This window comes from Clarias gariepinus, chromosome 10, assembly GCF_024256425.1.
Source record: "Clarias gariepinus isolate MV-2021 ecotype Netherlands chromosome 10, CGAR_prim_01v2, whole genome shotgun sequence".
Lineage (NCBI taxonomy): Eukaryota > Metazoa > Chordata > Actinopteri > Siluriformes > Clariidae > Clarias > Clarias gariepinus.
Window position 1 is genome coordinate 13,901,241 of NC_071109.1, and position 23,489 is coordinate 13,924,729.

Genomic DNA, 23,489 nt, shown 5'->3' on the forward strand with positions numbered 1-23,489 from the left:
AGAGTGGACTACTCCAGTTCAATCTCGACAGGTCTTCCCCTGCATGTCATTAATTTCTGCATCTGATCCAGTACTTTCTGCACACTTTAATCTGCACACGTTGTGTAGCATCCCACAAGTTCTCCTATATCTGCCTCCTTCCCATGGCCTACATTCAACTTTTTAAATTGTTTTGCTTGCTTGTAAAAATAACCCCTAAACCTCTGCATTGTACTACACCCCATTAAAAAAAAACATAACTTCCCCCAACTCTATTCTCTATTTTCATACTTTCTGTATATTTATCCCCACAGTAACCTGTAACAACAGGTTAAACTTTATTTTATAGTACAACTGGAATTTGTATGAGTGTGAAGATACACCAATCAGTAACTAAACATTAAATCCACTGACAGGTGAAGTAAATAACATTTGTTGATGTCTCCTTAGAATGGTACCTGTCAATGGGTGGAATATATTGGGTGATGGATAAACAGTCAGTTGATGTGTGAGATCTGAGCACAAGTGCTAAATTGTAATGGGCAGATGACAAAAAAAAAAACCTTGTGGGATGTTCCTGGTATTCAGTAGTTTGTGCCTACAAAAACAGCTGATGAACCGGCGATGGAGTCATGGGCACCAAAGACTCACTGATGGATTTGGGGAGTGAAGGCTAGCCCATCCGCTCCCATTCCACAGAAAAGGAATTTTAACATGCTGTCTTTGGAGCTGTGTAGATAGCCACAGACCGGTCAGAGTGACCATGCTGACCCATGTCCATTGCCAAAAGCACCTACCTAATTGGACCATGGAGAAATAGAAGAAAATGATCTAATATATAACATTTTATTTTACATCATGTGCTGGATATTTGTGTGTTACTTACCTGTGGAAGAGATGGCACCAGAGCATATTTTGGAAAAAAAACAAGTAAGGAGAAGCAATGTGATACTCTGAGCATTGTTCATAGTCATGATGTTCATTTGGAAATTATTTTGAGACACCCCTTGATTAAAAACAGTATTCTATAATGGCAGTGGGCTCTTTTAACAGGATAATGGTCCTGTCACATCTGCTGCCAATCTTGGTACCATATACCATAGCGCACCATTTGAGGTCTTGTCGTATCTATGGATCAATAGGTCAAAGTGGTTTCTTTGGGAACACTTAGAACTACAACTATAAGCTTTTTCTGTAAGACATTCTTAATTAAACCAGCTTTCAAACACTAAAAAATGCATCAATAATTGGTGTCTAATTAAAAAAACAACAACGGGTCAGAAAGCACTGTTGAGTAACAAACCTTGCATAATAAAAAAAAAAATTATATATTATGATTTAGTTACAACTGAGTACATCCACGCTTGTCAAATAAATACTGCAAAGTATGTATGGCTCAGGTTCACAATCTACTCTATATGTTATGTAAAAGATTACATTTATATTTAATAGCTTCAATACTAAATGATTGGATGAAATGAATCATTTCATAAATGAAATGTATAGCTTCAATACTAAATGATTATTGACAACAGAAATACACAGCAGCTTAAATAATACTTTACTCTAGAAATAAAATGGTCATAAGATAAAACACACTTTAGTTCTCCTACAAGCAAAGACAGAGAAGAAACTCAAGTTAGAGAAGTTTATTGACGTCGGACTGGATTGATCCATCTGAGATGCAGCAAAAAGGCTGCACTGGTTCTGTTACAGTTCTTGGGAATCTATCACAGGCATGGTGTAGTGAGTGTGAGTTTGTATACAGAAGAGAATGGACTACTGTCCATTGGGCTCAATATCCCCCTCCCCCTCTGATACAGAGGAATCCTTCTGATTGGAGCTCATCTCCATGCTAGACTCGGCATTCCGTTCTGGACTCGACACAATGTCTTCTTCCACTTGGTGAGGTAGGCTGGCTAAAAGCTCCTACAACAGAAATTGCATGATAAGCAAAAAGCATGCATTTTCATTTTTATCCATTTAAGTGTAGATTTTTCCCATAATGGTATTTTGTTTATACTGTACATACGTGCTGCTTTTCTGTGTCCTTGTTTTTCAGCGCAGTCAATAGGCTTTTCGTGAAGGTACTCAGCTCACGGTACTTCTGTTTTTGTCTTTCTAGCTCACTCTCAAGGTACTGGACTTCCTCATGCTAAAATATATACATGGCAGAATATGGTTAAACCTACTTTATGGGTATAGATGCATTATCTATTTTAAATTATGAGGTGTAAAGCAGTGCTCTAACCTGATAACAAAAATTTAACTAGAAATAAATTACCCTAAATAAATAAATAAATGCACAATATTACAATAGCCCATGCACTTAAATCTAATTCGTGGATGGTTTTGGATTGTTTGTCATTAAAATAATTACTGTATGATTCCACTTGCATATATACACTTGAAGCTCAAAATACAAATAGCGTTTTCTTTAAATAATGATTAGATGAATTATGATTTTCTAAAGTTGCAAAATATTGTAAGCTATATGTCAATAAATTATACTAAATTGAAAAAAGACACTTGCAAAGTATTAATCCCAGGACTATTTTTATGCACATCTTGGTGAAGCTCTTGGTGTCTGCAAACAGAACTCCTAATCTTGTCGGCCATGTGGAAACATATTTTTCCAGTGAGAGAATAAAAACACAGCCGGAACCTCGGTAAACATTTAATTTCTTCTGTAGGTGACTTCTTGAGGCAAAAATCTGTATTGCGATATAATTTTTTCTGTAAAAAGTTAAATGTAAATGCAGATAATGTAATCTGTTCCAAAAATATTACCAATATTACAAAGCCACTGGACGCAGTGCGGGTCAAGCTGTTGTGCAGGATGGATATTCAACAACAACAAAAAAATTGCGTAGCTTTTAAAGGCAACGTTGGGATCATGGGTTGACTCTTTCTTTAAAAAAAAAAAAAAAATCCATACAATTCGTAAAATTCACTTCACTTGGCTGTCCACAAACGCTCCCAGATGTCTGCGCAATTTAGCCGGCGTTCGGTTCGTTCGTAAGGGAGGGTATTCATAGTTGGAGTGGCAGCACAGTTTTAAGCATGACTAAACATGTGTCATGTGTGCCAAAAGGAAATGCACTTAAAGATCAATGCTGAGGGTAGCACGGTGGTATAGTAGTTAGCAGTGTCGCAGTTTTTTGTATAATAATGCTTTTATTTTGATTTGCTTCTCCCTTCTGTTCATGTAGGCTTTTAAGAATAGACAATACTTATTATTCATTGCATGTTTTGAAGTTCTCTGCAAAAAATCGTACAGCAATCAATTATCAAGAGTGGACAGGGGCAAGAAGAAAATTCATTAAAATGAAATTATGCACGATAGTTTTGATATCATTAGCAACTACTCACTTTGTACTCTAAAATATTATGCATGTGTTCCATATCACTGGCCATCACTTCACAGTCGTCTTCATCGTTTTCACCTTCATCAATTATTTCAATCTTCTGTAAAGAAATTGAATTACAATGTGAACTCATGCAGCTACTGTAAATACATGGATATATTTAATATATTTTCTTATTGTATATAGTATATAGGCTTATTAACTATGTGGATTAATATGTGGATTGCACAACCATGGACATAACCATTCTTTTATTACCATTTATTCGGCTGCTCTTATTGTTTTACATTTTTTCATTTATTTTCCATATATTTTCTATATTGTGTATTTTGTGTACAGATATTTTATTTCTAACTTTTATTTGTATATTTCTATTTTTATTTTATTTTTCTCTAGTTAAACTTACCCTTTATTTTAATTTTCATATTTATTTCCTATTCATATTCTTAGGTCACGAGCAGTTGTCTAAGCATTTCACTGCATACCGTACTGTGTATGACTGTGTATGTGACAAATAAAATTTGAATTTAAACTAATCTAGGCAGACATTTCTACATCAAATCTCTAATATAATGAAAAAAACACAAAACAGCAATGCTCAAACTTTTAGTTGTTCTTTTAACTGCACAGTGTGTAAGCAAGGCTGCACTAGAAAGAATTTAAACACATACACAATTTAAAGGTTTTGCATGCACGTATTGTCTCTTTGGAATTATAAGGTGCTAAATCTACATTCTAAGTGGTTTTGAGTTATTGAGCAGTTTTAGAGCAAAACTGTGCTGTGCTTTTTTATTTTACTGAGTAAGAACATATTAATAAACAAAAAAGTCAGAAAGAACCTTATAATTCCAAGGGTAAGTTGTGAAATGTCCTGCAGCCTACCACATTGTCGGCAATGGCAGAAATATTCAGTCCATCATTCTCATCATCATTCTCCTGCAGATAAGAGTCCCTTGGTCCATCTTCAATGACATGAAAACACAGACATTAATTCTTTCTAATCATCACAATGGACATTTTTTAACTCTTAAATAGAAGATTTCTCTTACCTTCAGATAAACAAAGAGACACCGCATCATTCTGCTCACTTTCCTGTAAGGGCTCAACAGACTTATCTCCCTCAGGGGTCAAAGGTGATTGGGGCTTTGCACTGGATAGTTTAGAAAAGGTTGCTGGCCCACCTTTGGGAGGTGGAATATCAATGCCCATTAGTCGATATTTCCTCCTACGATTACCAATCCAGGTCTGCCATAACAATTACAAGAAATGTTTAATAAGATAAAGTTCAAAATAAATATAAATGTTCAAACACCAATCCCCAACCCAATTCGGCTTCAACTAAACCAAGTTGCGTATTTTAAATAGTATTTCATTAGTCCAATAAGTATTTAATAGAATAATTGTGTGGCAGAGAGAGCATGCTCGAGCATCAGCTGCAGGCAGAGAGAAGTTGGTTTCAACCAGCAGGTTGAAACACTTGATGAGGCTTCACCTGCTTCTTGTTTCTGCCAGTTCATTTATTAGTGTGTTTTTGTACTTTTAGGGATGACCAGAATTAGATAGAGAACAAATGAGTGAACTGGCAGAGCATGCAACGCATGCATGCGTGCACGCCCAGTAGAGAGAACTTGAGTGGAGCCAAAGCCACAAGGGCCAAAAGGGCTCTGAAAAACATTGTGTTAATAAACGTAAGCCTACTAGACTTCCGCCTGCCTTTTGACACACACATACACCCGTCCTTGTTGCCCCAAGAATGCCTTTCAAAATCAACCAGAAAAATCCTTTGCCCGGATCACACATGTCTCTTGCATGTGTTATAAAATATATCAGCCAGAGTGTCACATCAGAAACCTAATCTAACTGTTGCTGATTCAGTGATGGTGAAAGCAATATATTTATTAAAGCCTTTCCACCATTGTTAATGTAACAAAGGGGAAAAAAAAGGTTAGAGGTAACCTACAGACCTTAATAATTTCACTGTCAACACTGAGCTCGATGGCAGCTGCCGCAATCTTCTCTTTGCACACAGAGCCCAGACTGGTCATGCCGTTGTCCCAGTACCTCTTTAGCGCGTATAGATCTCCGTCACTAAACTGGGTCCGATCCTGGAGCTGCACAGAAAAAGGGATTTTAGAAAGATGCTTATTCACATCCTGGACATGAGGACAATGCATCATAGGAAGTAATGAATGTACTCACTGTTCTTTTACGGGAGTTGCTAAGGAGCCAGGGAGATGACATGATACTTACCTAAGAAAAGACACAAAACATCTTATGAGTAACCTACAGTCTTTCAACAATGAAGCAGTCTTCCAACACATACTGCTGGCCTTTAATGCCATTTAAATATTCAACAAAAGACCGATTTGATTAACTTTTGTATTTTAATGATTAAGAAAATTAACTAAACATATTCTGAAATGTAATTCCACTGTAAGCTCAAAGTTTTTCAACAACACAGATTTGCAAAAATTTAGACATATTAAATGCCAGTGCAAAATAATGTTGCTACTTAATCCATCACTGATCGATATAAATCTATCCTATAAATGTTGTTAGATTATATAGTTAATGAGTAACAAAAACATACAAGCTAAAATCGGGTACTGGCATTATTTTGACAGCAAGTCAACAAATACTCACTCTCACGCAATCACTCAATGCCTAGACCACTTTATCCTGTATTTAGGGTTGCAGGGGGCCTGGAGCCTATCCCAGGGGACTTAGGGCGGGAACACCCTGGACACTGGGGGCAATCAATTGTAGAGCAAACAGCAGTTGCCCTAATCTGCATGTCTTTGGACTGTGGGAAACACCGGAGTCCCCAGGGGAAAACCACCAAGCACATGGAGAACATGCAAACTTTTTGCACACATAGGCGGGATTCGAACCTGGCCAGGAAAGAGTCCGGAGGTGCAAGGCGACAGTGCTAACATACTTGATCAGTTCTTAGTCTAACTTGTATGGAAACAAAACTGTTATGTAGATTTGCACAAATTAATAGTTCACAAACTTTTGTAGGCCAATGATAATTCTCTGGCAAGGTGGACTAAATTACTTATCCATGATTCAGTCGCTGAATGTGACAGCAGAAATTGCTTGCAATTGCAAGCTGAAAAAAAGCTGATAAGCAGGCAAAGCTTAAATCCAGGAGACACAAAATAATAAAAAAAATAATTGCTTCACTAAAATTTGGACATAAGTTTTTGACCATTTTAAGAAAGAACCATGCCGTTATCTCTCACTTATGGCCTAGTTTCCACTGGATTCACTTGCTACACTAGGTTTCTACTTACATTAAATGGACACTGCTCACAGTATATGACATCAAAAGTTATAAAATGTCAAAAATGTTTGCGAGACATGAGTGGGAGCTATGTCCACACCCATAACTTAGTGTCAGATTGTTCACTGCAAAAATTATGATAATGTATCATAAAGGGAAAAGTTTAATTTGACAGCAAGGACATCTAGTCTCAGACCATAGTGGCTAGTCATCAATCAACATCTACAATCATTCAGAATTTAGCTTCGCTCGCTTAGTGAGGATTTAATGAAAAAAAATACAAAATTATTTGCCAACACTGATGGTCAGATTAAGACTTTCAGTAACTTGGCACATACACTCTGTTTAGAAGGTTTTCAAACAGGATAGAATTTGAGGTAAAATGGGGCATTTCTCCATTACATGCAGGGCTGGAATATAGGTTTAAATTATTGTAAATATTTAGGCAAAAGATAGGAGAATAAACCGTGGAGGTTGTGGGCAGTCTTCTAAATCTCGCAAATTTCTCTTTATATTTTTATTTATTCTGCTTTAATAGCCACAGCTAATTAACTGTTCTGGGTGAAAATAAATAAAATAAATTACATTTAAAAACCTAGTCTGGGTTGAGTCCCAAATAATGTAAAATGGAAGCCTAGTGTGCGACTGTATGTAGGTGTAGATTCCCATGATTGAACTCTAGCACTGCAATCTGAGAATATTATCAAACAACAATAGGATTACTGATTTTTTTTTTGTCCTGTAAAATATTCCAGGAGAGCAAATGTACAATACATGGCCAAAACCAAAGGGGAAACTGCCATCACACCTATATGTGGGACTTACTCAAACTGTTGCCAAAGGTAGGAAGCATTCAAGGAGAAGGTCTTTATTAGGTCAAGTAGAAGGTCTACATTAACATTACAATTTCCCTTCACTAGAACTAAGAGACCTATACATATTCCAGCATGACAGATATCCATGAAAGCATGGTTCACCAAGGTTTGAGTAAAAGAACGCAAGTGTCCTGAACTGTGCCCTGTGGGGCCGTATTCCTAAAACTTCTAAGAAACCTAACCAGAAAGCTCCAACTTTCTTCTAGCCAGGTGTCTTAGCTAGGTACGACACATTCTTCTGAAGATTGTGATTGATTGTCCAATGACCAAGTACAGAACTAGTGATGTGCAAGTCAACCCGCAACTGGCAGGACCCACAAACAAGGCCTGTCCGGGTGGTCTTTGGAGAAAATATTGCCAGTTTTGATCAGGTGAGTGCATCACTGACAAAGTGGTTTCAGACTTGGCAAAATTATTAATAAACGTAAATAAATATTTAAATTATTAATTTTCTTTTCCCTGATTCTGTCACTCTCTCCGTCATTACACACCAAAGAAGATGAATTATTAGTGGCTCACTTTTTCCCCTAAATGGCATCCGTAGCTTTTGTTAATACTGCTCATACACTGCCAGTGCGAAAAGTCTTATGTTGTCATAAATGTGAAACAATTTGTTTAGCCTAAACTTTTTCTTTCTTATGAACTATATGTATTAGAACCTCCATCTTCTGCGAGCAAGGAACAAAGATTAAAGTTCTCCCTCGCTTCCTTTCTGTTGGAGAGTGCACTCCTCAGTGCAATTTATCAGTCTATGTTAATAAAGTAAAGTACATCATGTTTTTTGCGGGTTGGCGGGTGAGTATCGGTGCTTGATTTGCACAAATTAGAGCAGTTCAGGTGTGGGTATGACCCACTACAAAACACTCTTAATTATGATATATTGCAAAATTTTATTTTTAAAGAACAGGCCTATTTTACTTATTTTACCCTAATCACACATATTTACACATGATTTACTGAGTTTATTTACCATGCTGGTCATTTTTGTACTTAATCTATTTGAAAGTAACTAGAGGACAAATGGATCCGCTCTTTACTGTAATTGCTGGAACGTCCATTTAAGTGGAAGGGTTGGTTTAAATTCAGCAAATGAAGGTGAAGTATTTGCTCCCAGATCTTTCTGCCATTTTCTCCTCTGCTATAAAAACCCCTACGCATCTTAAAAGTGCTCACTACTTTTAACAGTTTTTCACCTAGAAGCTGTTTTAAGTGTTAAGTTGCTTAATAAATACCTTTCATCTCACTAGATTTTACTCTTTAATTTTAAGGAAAAGTCTTAGGAAATGCCCACAAATTTAAGATTTTTCATGTGTCATCATCACTAAGATCAACTTTTTGCACAAATAATTTTCATCAATATGGCCAGAGGTATTCTTACCGGACATCAGTGCCTGATCTCTCTGTTATGCTGTTATTTTTAAATTGAGTACATTCTTTGCTCTAAAATCTAGTGAAAAGTCTTTCCAAAGGTATTATTACAGCAAAAGGGGACAACATCTGTAATGGGATTTTCATAGCATATGTCCACATGCTATGAGATACTTAAATACTTTTTAAGACAGCTCCACATGTTAACCAACTGAATTTAGGAGATCTGCTTTTAGCATAAAAGTTGAACATGAGAACTAATTGTACATTATTGATCTGAACCAGCATGGACAAACATTGTGATCTTTCTAGTCTGGCTGAGCCTACAAACACATTTTGAGCACACACTTTTAAAATTTGGGATTTTTGATCACATGGCTGTTCCAATATTATCCGGGTAACAAGCAAGAATAAAGCATTTTTAATAACTGGTTTCTGAAAAATCATAGCCATAGCTTTATAGTGAGGTTTGGATGTTTAACCATAAAAGATTTAAAAATCTATTTGAAGCTCTTTAGATAACAGGTGCTTTTTTCCGGTGGTATATGTGCATCTAGTAAGTTTGTAATTAAATTCTTTATCATATAGTGCAACAGTGATGCTTAAAAATATTTAACAAGTACAGCATATACCAATTTATTCAATATTTATGAAGCAGCAAATCATGCAAATACCAAAAACGTACTCATCTTTACCTTGAGATTGGGAATTCGTGATGGAGAGGACTCTGTAAAGTGTCTTATTGGATTGCTGGCCCTTGAACCTGAATCAAACAGCAAAGCACTGCTGGTTTGGCACCCTTTTTCTCCAAAATGGGCAGAACTGGGTGAACTGTGTGCCACCTCTAGCAGGTTCCTTGACGTCACAGTGTACATACCCTGTCTATTAATTGTTGAAGGCTGTTCTGTTAAGATCCTACTGTTTTCCACTTCACCAACATTGCTACCTGCAGACTTGCTGAGCTGCAACTGGGCACCCATATTTGCCAACTCCTCTTCCCTTGAATACTCATCATCTGCGTCCCCTGTTTCCATTGCGATTGAAAAAGTTTCTGAGTACTCAGACGACACAGATGTTTTTTTTGTTCTGTGATCTTGACTTATTTCAGTGGAATGCTGCTGTGAGCCCTCTGCTAATCCGGCAATGGTGAACACCTGCTGGATCCTGACCCCGCTTTCTGCAGCACTTGCTGGGGGAGTTCGGTGTAGGTTTGTCATTGGTTGTTGGGTTGAAGTTTGGAGCCATTGCTGGTGCTGAGGAGCACCGCATTGCTTCGCCCAGCTGGGGGCAACTGATGCCAGGTCTCTAGGCATTCTTCTCATCTGATTAAACATTAAGGTGCTTGAGTTGTGTATATGAGGAGATTTGCGTTGAAGTGATACTTCATCTGGGGGCAAGACAAGCCTAGAATGCAAACTTGAATCACTACTAGGATTTAATGGTAGTACTTTTGCATCTGCCCTGCTCTGAGATGAAGACTCTAAGCGGTTGACAATGCGTGGGAGAGAGTAGGCACCAGTCACTATTACATCATTGTTGTTTTTGGATCCATTAGACGATGGAGAGGAGGAGGACGACGACGAAGACGACGAGGTGGACGATGATGAAGGGCAGGAGGCTTGGGGAGAAAGATGGTGAATTGTAGACGGCCCACGCTGAACACTACGCACAGCAGCCATATCTGCCGTTAATACCGGGCCAAGACATCCTCCCGCACCAACAATGGCATGGTTAGATAAACCCACCACTCCATTCTTATCAGCCCTGGAAGCCAGCTTTCGTCTTTTGTTGCCTACCCATGTCTGAAAAGCCACAAATAGGAAGCAATTAATGCAAAATACAATAAAGTTTTTTTTTATTACTAAGTGCTCAACTTGAATCCTCCTGCAATGGGGTCTATTCAAAGCACTCATATATTAAAGTGAATTTTCCCATTTGAAATAATGGAAACTCTAATATTTTGTTCCACAACCCAAAAATATCTAGATAAAAATAATTACTAACAAAATCTGAAGTAAAAATAAAACAAATTAACCTGTACTTTACTTTTGTTTCCGTTAGAGAAACTTCAACAACTTTTTTAATGAAACTCGTGTGCGTGCACACACTAACAGAATCACTGCTTTCTGACAGAGAGATCTGGATCTTTAACAAGGAACCTCTCCAACGACAACAACAATGCCTTTGCTTTACACTCACACACACAGGTGATCACAATGTTATAATAAACAGTACACATGTTGACTTTACGAGTGACGCACGCACACTGAGAATACTGTAAGCATGGGAGACGATTACCCACAATTTTGCAGCGAGAGAGAGAGAAGAACTATTGAGCCAATGGATCATGTGATCATGTTTCCATCATGTGATGCCATTTGAGAAGTATGTATCCACAGACAAAGTGGATACATACTTCTCAAATGGCAAGACTTCACTCGTTTATCAAGTAAAAAAAAAAATAATAATAATAATAATTTTGCTCGTCTTGCAAAACACTCAGACCAAGTTACTCCAAGGTTCCACTGTATACTGCTTATATGCTGTATATACTGTTCATTCATTAAGTCAATTGTGTGACAGCAGAACAAAGCATAAACTCATGCAGATACAGGCCAAGAACTTTGTTTAATGTTTACATCAAAAATCAGAATGCCGTGAAAACACAAAAGCATCAAATGCTGGCATTTTTTCAGGTAAAAAGTTTTTTTATTTGAGAGGTCATTAGCGAATCATTTTCTGCCCTTAGAATCACTGCTTATTTGTCACCAGTCTTCAAAACAAGATCATTTAAATAAATCACAACTTTTTCAACTCAAGTCCCTGAGCTGAACAAATCATTCCTGAAGACCAACTTAACCATAATGTCCACTGAATAAGACTTACCCGCACCACACTGAAGTCAAGCTTGGTCTCCTGAGCACACTGAAGAATGAGCTGGAAGCAGCTTTTGCTTTGATTGGTCATCCCATTTTCATAGTAACGCTCGAGGATACTCTGTTGCTCAGCAGTAAACACAGATCGTAGATTCATCTAAAGAACAAATGGAGAATATGAAAAAAAATATATATAGCAGCATACATTTTCTTATAATAAAATAAACACCAAACCTTTTTTATGTTAAAGCTACAGTGTACAATACTAAAAAAAAAGGTGATAGAGAGGTTACTAAAAGATGTTTCACAATTAGCGTGAAATATATATTTTGTTCCCATCAGTCACAGGGAGGTGGTGAGGAGGGGGGGATTAAAAGGTTTAAAACTCTCATGGCCAAATATGTCCAATGTGTTTTTTGATATCAATATGTCAAATCATCAAAATTATCTTACACCCAGGCATCACACTCTGAGGTTTTGATTCATGTATGCACAGTACTTACAGTATGCACACCCCGCTTCTCCTGCCATGCTTCCATGCTTCAGGCGAGGTGAAAATGAGATCCCGGCCACTGCACTCCGGTAAGCCATTCAGCATGCACAGAATCACAAATGAGCTCCTTTATACTTCGCTGATATATTTTTTTTGTACATCTTATTACAATATGGCAAGATCTAACATATCATGGGGCTATCTGATGAGTATCTTCACTCTGTGGCATGACTTGACTGTAGGTGTATTGGCTCTCAAGGGCACTGGATTAAACTATGTCTGTAAGACAAGACAAGGGAATAAGAGAAAGTGTGCACTGATGAAAAATAATATTCCACCATTTACATCAGTGTTCTGCTTTTTTAACCAAAGAACATTAAACAACTGAGGAATAACCATGAACACATAAATGCCTGGAATATCAAAAACTATTCATCTATATAAAGCAATCCATGGATACCTGGATGTGTTTTTATTCTTATCTCTATTCACCACATCTGTACCATACAGTGTCTAGCCATAACATCAAAACCACGGACAGGTAAAATAAATAACATTTACAGTGGAACCTTGGATTACGAGCATAATTCGTTCCAGCTTGTATTCCAACAGATTTGTAAATCAAATAAAATTTTCCCATAAGAAATAATGGAAACTCAAATTATTCATTACACTGGCCAAAAAAATAATACATAAAAATAATTAACACAAAATATAAAGTAAAAATAAAATAAATTAACCTGCACTTTACCTTTAAATATAGTAAAAATAAATCCTGACAGATAAGTGTTTTTGTTTGCAGGCGCATGTGTGTGAAGCTAAAGTAAGGAGCCCCTTCTTCTTCTCCCTTGTGCAAGGCCCTTCTTGTCTTACACAGTTACCCTTCCTCCACTCTTTTCACACACACACATGCGCACACAACGGAAACACTGTTTTATCGGAAAAAATAAACAAGAAATCTCTTTAATGACACTTGAGCGACACACCAACAGAATCACTGCTGTAAAGTAAAAATAAAACAAATTAACCTGCAATTTACCTTCGGAAAGAATCAGGACAGAGCAGTGTTTCTGTGTAGAGCAAAGAGAAAGAGTGTGTGTGTGTGTGTGTGTGTGTCTGTGAAGGCAAAAGTAGATGGGGTCTGTGTGTGTGTGACACGATGTCCAATGACGCACACAGACACAAAGAGCAGACTGAGCCTTGAGCAGAGAGAGAAAATAGATCTTCAACCTCTCTAATGAGACTTGCTTTTGCTTTACACGTGTGCTGAACACACACGCATACAGAGACAAAATAAAATACGTTTAACACATATGGTCACAGTGGTAAAGTAAACAGTACACGCATGCACGGATGTTGATTATACCAGTAAGAGGCGTGCACTAAGACCCAGCAGGGGAGACGATTACCCACAATTTTGCAGCACAAGAGAGATAAAAACCGTCGGCTCAGTTGTAATCACATGACACGTGGCACATGATACTCGGTACTCATAAACCAGGACTTGTTTGTTTTCCAAGTCAAAATGTATTAAAAATCTTTGCTCGTCTTGCGGACGGCGTTATTTGCAATCCGAGGTTTCACTGTATTATGTTGTTACAGTGGTACCTTTTAAGTGGGTGCGATATATTAGGCAGCAATGGTTAGTTCTTGAAGATTGATGTGCTGGAAGCAGGAAAAATAGGTAAGCATACCATTCTAAGAGATTTCAACATAGACCTCCAAAACAGCAGGTCTTGTGGGATCTTTCCCCTATGCAGGTGGTTAATATCTACCAACAGGGGTCCAAAGGAGGAAATTCAGTAAACTTACAATATGTATCCTTGATGGTGGATGTTGTGGAATGCGGAATGTATTGGACAAAGAAGACCTACCTTGCAAGTAACAGAACTCAAAAGATCTGTCGCTAACGTCTTGGTGCCAGATACCACAGCACACCTTGTGAAGTCCATACATTGATGAGCCGACCTACAAAATATTAGGCAGGTGGTTTTAATGTCATGACTGGTCAGTGTATATGGTTACCACACACATGAATTTCAGCTTTCAAAAAAAATAAAATAAAAATCAATCTTGAAAATCAATTAAAATGGACGTCTATTGGCTGATGTCAATTAATGTTTAAATCGCTTTCCTGAAGGTATTTGAATATCACTGGGTGAAACCTTTTAATGTTTAATACTGGTAATGCATAATTACAAAAGCAGTGCAATTCCAGAAAGGATTCACCAGATACTATCAGATACCATATTTTTACGATGCCTAGCTGTTCATTCGATTTAATTTCGATTTATTAGGATAAAGATTTTATAAATATACAAATACAATTTGTATTTTTATTACATTTTGTTATAATTTAAAACAAACCTAGCAAATAATTCCTACCAGAAAACAGCCAATGTCAGAATACTTGAGTGCGCCACTGGTAGGATTATAAATGAATGCCAACTCAGTTGGTAGCTCAGTGACTACGGACAGCGCTTTGGAAGGTCCCAGGTTCAAATCCCACAACCACCAAGTTGTCCCTGTTGGGCCCTTGAGCAAGGCCCTTAACCCTTAACTGCGTAATGAGATAAAAATGTAAGCTGCTATGGATAAGGGCATCTGCCAAATGCCTAAATGTAAATGAACCTACAAATGTTTCCTAAACAGTTATGAAAGCTGTCCAAAAAACACTATATGTAAATAATAAATCACACTACAACTGACGGAGAATTTCACATTACAAAGAAAATTTTCACCCTGAATGATATATTTAAAAAAATAAAATTCATTAAGAATATTTATCAAATATTATGAATTCTATTTTATAATATATTTTTATAAAATATTAATATTTTTGATTAACATGTGAAAGTAACATGTGTTACTTTTCTCAAGCAACAATTGGTTTTAATATTCATTTCCATTTTTTTCATCAATAGACACAGTCTATTTTCCCTTCGGTTAATGCTTTCCTAAATTGCAATCAATGTGAGAATTTAATTACTTTAAGCAAAATCTTGAAGAGCATGATGCAGCAGCATGTGTGTCCTTTAGTGTGGCCACCTCTATGCACTATGAACATCTTTACACCGGACATGTTTGGATCGATTTAAATGAACTCTGGTGCAGTTGCCCAGTTAGTCTGGTTCATCTGAACAAATGTGAACGTTCATGAGCCTACAACACATTTCTTAAATGATGTATTTTCGAGCTTTCTTATTATTAAATGCAGCCTGGCTGTACTATCATGCACTTGTGTGCTCTTGTACCAGGCAGACAGCCGCAGAAGAGGGGAGAGTCAGGTACAGGAAAAAGATCACTGCTTGCATTTTTTTCTTGCATTTCTTTTTAGTTAATTTATTTACTTATTATTTAGTGCTGGATAATCGCCACTGGTGGCTCACTGCATAAAGGCTAAACACATAATAAAAACATTATGCACATTATGTGCTGTTTTATGCCTATTACCTGAAACTGTGCTTGTGTTGTTCTCAATGTGTGACATTACATTTGTTAACTTTTCATGGGTTTTCAACTGGTAAAGACACCACCATATATTATCCACATGAATCCTATTCAATTTAATTAAATTTTATTTATATACCATTTCTAACAATAATCATTGTTGCAAAACAGATTTACAGAATCAAAAGAAAATTTAGGAAAATTAGTATAAAATGTGAGAAAATATGTACAAATCAAAATGATCAGATTGTCCCTGATGAGGAAGCCGAGGGCGATTCTGTTGTCATTTCTTATGTATTTGCTTTAGCCCAATCCAAAGGAACTAAACTAAAAGTGTGAATACACCCTTAGTCTAATGTTTCTGTTGTACAAATTCAACATTAAATTTATAATTGAATACTATTATATTTAAATTTAATTTAAATATAAATTTAATACTGCTTATCCTGTACATCAGAGGAAACACTGGGCATATGGCGGGGTACACCCTGGACAGGGTGCCAATCCATTGCAGGGTACACAGACACACTAGGGAATTTGGGAATGGCAATTAGCCCAATCCGCACGTTTTAGGACTAAGAGGAAACTGGAGTACCCTGAGGAAACGCACCAAGCACGAGAAGAACATGCAACAGACCCGAGGCAGGAGTCGCACCCTGGAGCCTGGTGGGTGTCATTAATATGACAATAGATGTTGCTGTGAAATAATGAGTCACAAAAGAAGTTTGTTCTCTTCTTTTCATGAGCAAACTGCAAAACCTGATTGTTATCCCTTTTGTCTGAGATCACTGAATTGCCTTTTTAATGCCTTTGTAATGTAACAGAACCACCAAGAGCACCTCAACCAAAAGAATCCACAAATATGTCAATATGAACATATGTATTATGTACTTCAGGGTGGAGTTTTTCTTTAAGGCATTTTATTTATAAAATATTAATACCCGCTAATCGGGACTTCTGAATTAAATTTTTTACTTAACATGTTGGTATTGTCTTTGAGTTATTTTTTTTTAAACATACATTACCAAAAAAAGAAGGGAAAAAAAGACTTTTAGAAAAGTGGTACCCTTTGTTCATTTTATTTAAGGGTAATTTTAATTCAGCTCTAAATAAGATAAAATAACTGTTGTCACAAATTTAAGCAGTCATCGAAACTACTCCCTCTAAAACAAGTCAAGAGCAGCAAAAAGTTTTTTTTTTTTCCCCAGTTTTTTTTAGTCAGGTTGATGAGTTAAACCAGCACCACAATCCAGTGTGCTGTGAGCCGCTTTACCCAGCAGCGGTATTCTGTCTCTTAGCGTACACTAAAAACACTCAATTTGAACAGATAACATAACACTAATATAATATGATCTGATGTGTTTAATGAAATATGCAGCCTTTCGACAAAAGTTTCTGCAAACCCATCATGTCGCTTATTCAAACTCGGTGTCTGTTTCTAAACAAAGAAACGCGCTGTTGTGTTGTAGCAAGTTCAGTTGGCCGGTGCACTATTGATGCACTCAGCGTTTAGTTAGCTCCAGTGCTAAAAACATTAGCGGGAGTAATATAATATCAGTAACCGACAACAAACCGGACCAAACACACATCCGGTTTAAATTAAATGGCTTTGTAATATTACACGAAAACGGTAGTTTTCCCAAAATGCGCTTCTTTTTTGCATTTCATTTTCAATGCATTTCATTCATGTACAGTTTTGTGGCTATAATGGTGCCGTCGAATAAGGTGACAGGCAAAGTAAGGGTTATTTTCTTTTCATTCGTGCTTGTCCAAGCTGCTCAGTGCGCATGGCTCGCGAATGAAATAATGATTACATCTCCATTGGAAGCGGTGAGGAAAACGCACATCCACCCGCCCGATTCAGCACACACTAATCATCACAGTCCTGAATGGAGAAAAACCCAACGCAACTTTCCAGACAACATTAACCAACCATCACAGCGAAAAACGACGTGCATCCCCACAAAGCGCCTGGATTTGATGAAATACGGATAATCGCGCGTTTCAGCAGGACGCTAGGCCCGGGAGATCCCTCAGCGAGCACGTGAAACTTTTTTTTTTTTTATTTACAGTGCCTTGAAGCCAACCCTGATTAAAATGTAACCCAAGCTATTCCGGGCCGTCCCTGTGTGTCACCGAAAGCTTTAATAAATCCCCGAGCATATCAATTTGATAGATACCTTTCTTTGTTGACAAATCAGCAGCTACTCGAATTCAGCAGATTTTTTTTAGAGCCCCTGCGCCAGACAATGAAATCAAAACGTCCGATCATCAATTCTAATCATGATCGTGACGTGGCAGCAGACAGGAGCGAATCAGCGTCCGAGATCAGGGCTGGGACATTTGCAGCTCGTGAAAACTGAGAGCTGTTGTCCCGCCCACCGTGACTTGTAGAGGAGGGAACCGGGAGGGAGGTCACTGCTAAACAAATACAACCCCTTACTTCTTACCCCAGTGCAGGACAAATCGAATCAATAAGGAAAATATGACATCTTAACAGATCTTAATGAGGATTTTATATACACACGTATACACACACACACACACGTTTTGAACAGTTATACGGCAGATGTTATAATCTACTGTAAAATAAGATACTTGCTCAATGTAAACAAAGACATGCATCAATATTAATAAGAAAATCTAAACAGAATATTTTTTTACTGGGAATATTTTCACCACTGAAATAACAGCATTTAAGTGAATTTTAACATGCTGGAGTCGTTTTAAAACAAAAAATCTTTATCCAATCTAATTTTTAAATTTCTCATTTGTGAATAATTCTCCAATGACTAAACAGGGAGTGTATTTTGCTGACGGCAAAAGGAGTACAACTTAGCGAAACAAAGTGTACAATATTTAAACTTACAAAATTTTATTTCTTTGTAAGTTAGGCTGAGACTTTTGCCATGCAAGAAGACAGGCAGACATGTTTTTTAACCTGAAATAATAAAATCATTTATTACATTAAAGCTGATCAGCTGATATTTATTTTATTTTTATTTTTCATACAGTATAATAAAAATGTTATATAAGTATAATAAAAATGTTAAATAAGTTGGCGTGTCTATACATTAAAGATATTTGCGGAAAAATTATTTGTGGGGATGTACTGTAAGATGTTTTGGGGAATTTTTGTCTGTCTGTTTCTCTGTTTGAGCATGCATCACATAAAAATGAATTACTTTTAATGGGGTTTTCACATGTGCATTTGATTGTGCTTGAGGTTTTATATACAGTAGGCTTTGGTTTGTCGCAATCAGCCCATGGAAAGAGAAGATATGCTACTTGGAAATTTAAATGCAAAATGTGGAGATCTCAAAATTCAACAGATGGTGCTGTACATTTTTAATACACGCTTATGAGTGTGCAATTATATTACATTCAAACAAAGTTGCAGGAACATCTACAGTATATACTGTGTGTGTGTGTGTGTGTGTGTGTGTGTGTGTGTGTGTGTGTGCATGTGAGTGTAGCAAGCTGGCAAATTGAAGCATTTTTTTTTCAATTAACCTCCCCACACACACAAACAAACACATCCACACAATCTGGTGTGAGAATGAACAATTGTGTGAGGACCCGAAAGTTCTAAGTAGCCTACCACATACCAGGTGTTCCAGAGATTTCAGTTCCCCTTCGTCTCCTTCTGCACAAGCTTAAATATTTTATGCTTTAACCATTGCATGTGTTAGTTTATAGCAGTATTATTTTCATGTTTTATGGCACATTTTTCATGTTAATTGTTAGTAATTTGCAATTCAATTCATGCATTAAAGTATATGATGCATTTTATTGTTTAATAGAGTTAGATACACTTCTATAATTATAGCATTCACAATGTTTTCAGAGTTTTTGTGTAATAGGGGAACTGAATTCTCCAGGACACCTGGTAAATAGCATACTACTTACAGCTTTCTGGTCACAGCAAAACTTACCCGCAAAATCTGAGAATATTTTTTTTTTTTTACAAACATTGTAATTAATGGTTTTCTTTCTATTTATTTATGATAAGTTAAAGACATTTAATGTCACTTAAATTAAAGACTGTTTTTTGTGGTATATTATTAACAGACAAAAATGAAAAAGAATGTGTATCTTTGCAACCCTGTCTCAAAACAGAAACTGAAAGATGACAGGTTTCTTTCTTTTTTTTTTTTTAATTTCCAAATAGCAGTTGGGAAATAGCATGGTTGCTAATTTTGGTTTTCTCATTTTAAAATGTAAATCGGGCACCAGCTTATTTTCCTAAGTTGGTTGTCTTGTTTTCAAATGAAATTTAATTGTATGTGTTACATGGATCTAGATATGTGGTGAAAATACCTTGTCAATAAGAAAGGTAGAATAAAAAAATACAAAAGTGTATAGTATATAAAATGTATTTATATTCATGTACATTTATGTAAAATAAGCATGTTTTACATATGGTGAACAGAAAAGTGTACATGTATACACTTTATTTTCATTATTTTCAATATTGTTTATTAATACCGAAGACATTCAAACAATGAATAAACATGTATGGAATTATGTAGTAACCAAAAAGTGTTAAGCAACCCAATTTTATATTTAAGATTGTCCAAAGAAGTGAAATTTAGTCACCTGGAATGGTTTTCAGACCAGAACATACAAACTCCTTGCACACTGACCAACTCCTTGCACACAGACGTGTCGCAAAATTGGTCCTGCAGACACAAAATCATCCTCCTCTCATGCCCATCTCAGTCCCTAGACCTCAACCCAACTAAAAACATGTGGGGTGACCTGAAGCAGGAAGTGCGTGAGAGAGATCTAGAAAGATTGTGCAAAGGGGATGGGTCAAAGATCCCTCTATCTGTATTCTCTAATCTTGTGAAATATTATAGAAGGAGATTAAGTGCTTTCTTGGAGTTGTACAAAGTATTAACATCAGGGTTGCCAATATTTGTGTATTTTCTTTCCACTAAATAATTAATTTTTTTAATGAATTTGTATGTGCAGTGTCAATTTGAGCTATTTTATTTTAGTATCTAAAGTGCTGTTTGTGTTTTGTGATTTTTTAAATTTTATTTGTGTAATCCACAAGTTAAACCTAAATATAAACCTAATACTAAGAGAAATTATATAATTAAAAAGGTAATACACTACAGGCATGATGTTAAGTTTACTTAAAAAAAAACAACTTTTATATACTTAATATTTTTTTATAAGCTTAACTTGGACCTATAAATTCACTTAAAGAATACTTCATAGTATAGTTGCAGTATAAAACTAAATTTCATGAATACTCAAAGTTTACTACTCATACATTTAAAATATAGTTCAAAGTATACTTTTGCGAATAAAAAGTGGGCTAGAAGAAAATAGCTAGTACTTACGAGTTCACTTACAGTATACATCATAGTACTGTTGCAGTAGAAAATAAAGAATTAAATGTAAAATATTTACTGTATGTACTCTGGATTTACTACTCTTACAACTAAAATACAGTGCTGGTCATAATTTTTGGCACCCGTGGTTAAGGTGTGTTTCTAGGCTTCTAATAAATTCATTTTTTATTTAAACAATATAGAACCACATTGCAAAAAGAGTTGAAAATCCAACCTTTTATTAAAGTACAATTATTCAGTGGAAAAAAAAAAATCCCACATTAAGAATTTTATTTTTGATCATCTGACCACAACACACGGTCCCAGCCTCCACACATATGCCTTACTTGAATGGGGTGTTCTCTTGTTTTAACCATGTTGAAAGTAAATAAGAGAAATAGTCCTCTGTGTCATGTCATATTTATACCACCTGCAAACAGGAAGTCATGAATTATTAATTCATGTTCTAAGTATCTAAAAGTATCTAAGTTTCTAGACACTCTCATTAAAAAAAAATGACAATTACATTTATTTTATTGGAATTGTTAGGGGTGCCAATAATTGTGTCCGGGTGATTTTATTTAAAAAAAATATATTTTTAGTCATGTATTTTTTATTTTTATTTTTTTTTATCACTTGAGTTAAAGGTTAGATTTTTATAAAAATTTTGAGTGTCAGATTATGCTTCTGCAATAAAACATGAATTTATTAAAAACATAAGAACACATCTTAACCAGGGGTGCCAATAATTATGACCAGCACTGTATACTTCAACACATACTTTTATAAGTTAAAAAGGGGGTCCAGTTTGGCCTCAAAAGTAAATAATGTAAAATAGCACATTTACAAGTCTACTACTATGGAGTATGTTAATGTTAGTATACTTGATAGATAAACCATACTTGAGAAATATATTTAAAGTTTACTTAAATGAAATAAAATTATATGAAAGGAAATTAATGAACATTTATTAGTATAAATTTTTGGTAAGGGTCATGAATTTATTTTGTATTTATTAATACATTAATACATGATACATCAATACATAGTATTAATTGGCAAATATGAATGGACGGTGTGAATCATGCCAAACTTTACCCTGGCTTTAGTCCTCTCCTCCCAGACACAATGAGACGGCCCCATGTGGCAAAATAAACATAAAGTACAGTAGGTTTAGCAATTATTAGATAAGCTAACAAGGCAGGTAATATCTCTAGTACTGTTACGTACAGTAGCATAGCATTTCCACTTATGCATTAATCCAAATAATTCCACTGTGTTAACCCCGTGTTTGGGGTAGGTCAAGCAGGAATAGAGCAACCTCTTCATTCCTTTTTATGGCTTCATGAGATCACGGAGGTCTCTCCACTGTTCAAATGCAAACCAGGGTCCACCAAGAACTCTCCACCACTGTATTAAAAGAACAGAACTTTGTATATGGAATGCTCTGGCTGGACAACTTCCAGGCCAGGGTAAACCGGGGAAAAAAGGCCGACTGAGAACATTCTCTTTCTACTTACTGTGAACTGCTTTTCAGGCATGGATCTTGACACCCTGACATAAAACCTTGCGTTATACTGTACCAGGGGTCTCATATTTAAACTTATCCCTCAGGAATAGCTAAACCTTTTTATCCTATATTGACGTGGCTCTTTGACTTTGTCTAATTTAATCACATACTCATTTTTTGCTTAGCCGATCTTATCTCAGGCTGTTTCTTAGACAGAAGCTTAACACCCCCCACGGACTCCCCTCCCTTAGTGCTCATTGGCTGAATCAGTGTTTTGTGGATCGAGTAGAATAGCATTGTTCATTTCCCAATTTACAGACCCTGGGCTACATGTAGACAGCACATCTTTTACCAGTGAGCACACAGCATTGACAGCTAGCAGACTAAGAGGAGATATTGTTAACTTAAATCTTCATGTTCATTTAAATAACTTCTAAATGAACTTTTAAACTGTTTTTGCTTTTAATAAACCAGAGAGAACATTCAGACACTGGCATCATGCATGCATTTTCTTTATTTATTTTCTTAGTACAGATAGGCATGAAGTTTGAGCATGAAGTGTTTGACACACTAAAATTGTTTGACACACTGGAAAAATGTGTTTTCCAGGAACTGCCTGTATTCACTATCATAGAATTTGGTTTTTGGTGTCTCGCGTTGAATTACAGTATTTTTTTGATGAATGTGTTCACCACCTCAGTTAGAATATTTTGTTAGCTGCATTTTTCAACTGCATATGGTGTGTTCAATTGTTGTAAAAGACATGTTAAGGTGAGTTCAACAGCCTTACTTGCGCATTAGCCTGTCTTAGCTAACATTATTTGAACGAACGGGCTAGCTGCTAGTCTAAATTGAGGCCCTATTTGATGAGGTCAGTCTTCTTGTATTTGGTTAAAGTTCAAATTAAGCAAAATCACACGGGAAGAAGTGTATGATGGA

General features: G+C 36.2%; 1 protein-coding gene across 4 annotated transcripts; it reads right to left on the reverse strand.

The window, feature by feature from the left end:
• Positions 1–1,613: 1,613 nt before the first annotated feature.
• hdx (highly divergent homeobox) lies at positions 1,614–17,969 on the reverse strand. Of its 4 annotated transcripts, none has more exons than XM_053506633.1 (13): positions 17,876–17,969; positions 14,120–14,213; positions 12,256–12,524; positions 11,763–11,909; positions 9,754–10,678; positions 9,572–9,639; positions 5,547–5,597; positions 5,312–5,458; positions 4,397–4,592; positions 4,230–4,309; positions 3,352–3,447; positions 2,012–2,134; positions 1,614–1,908 (listed from the first exon to the last, which is right to left on the reverse strand). In XM_053506633.1, the coding sequence occupies exons 3-13, from the start codon at positions 12,289–12,291 to the stop codon at positions 1,759–1,761; spliced, it is 2,019 nt and encodes a 672-aa protein (XP_053362608.1). In that variant the 5' UTR covers positions 12,292–12,524; positions 14,120–14,213; positions 17,876–17,969; the 3' UTR covers positions 1,614–1,758. The 4 variants fall into 4 exon arrangements, with proteins under 4 accessions (XP_053362608.1, XP_053362606.1, XP_053362607.1 ...); XM_053506631.1 differs by adding an exon at positions 13,854–13,910 and having other exon boundaries at positions 9,572–10,678; XM_053506632.1 differs by having other exon boundaries at positions 9,572–10,678; positions 12,256–12,324.
• Positions 17,970–23,489: the final 5,520 nt, after the last annotated feature.

Excerpts from the sequence above, each read along its gene's own strand:
- hdx (XM_053506632.1), bottom strand. The coding sequence starts at position 12,291 with ATGGAAGCATGGCAGGAGAAGCGGGGTGTGCATACT. Across the intron at positions 5,459-5,546 it reads GCAACTCCCGTAAAAGAACA|CTCCAGGATCGGACCCAGTT; the intron begins GTGAGTACATTC and ends TTTTCTGTGCAG. Across the intron at positions 4,310-4,396 it reads GTCTCTTTGTTTATCTGAAG|ATGGACCAAGGGACTCTTAT; the intron begins GTAAGAGAAATC and ends ATGTCATTGAAG.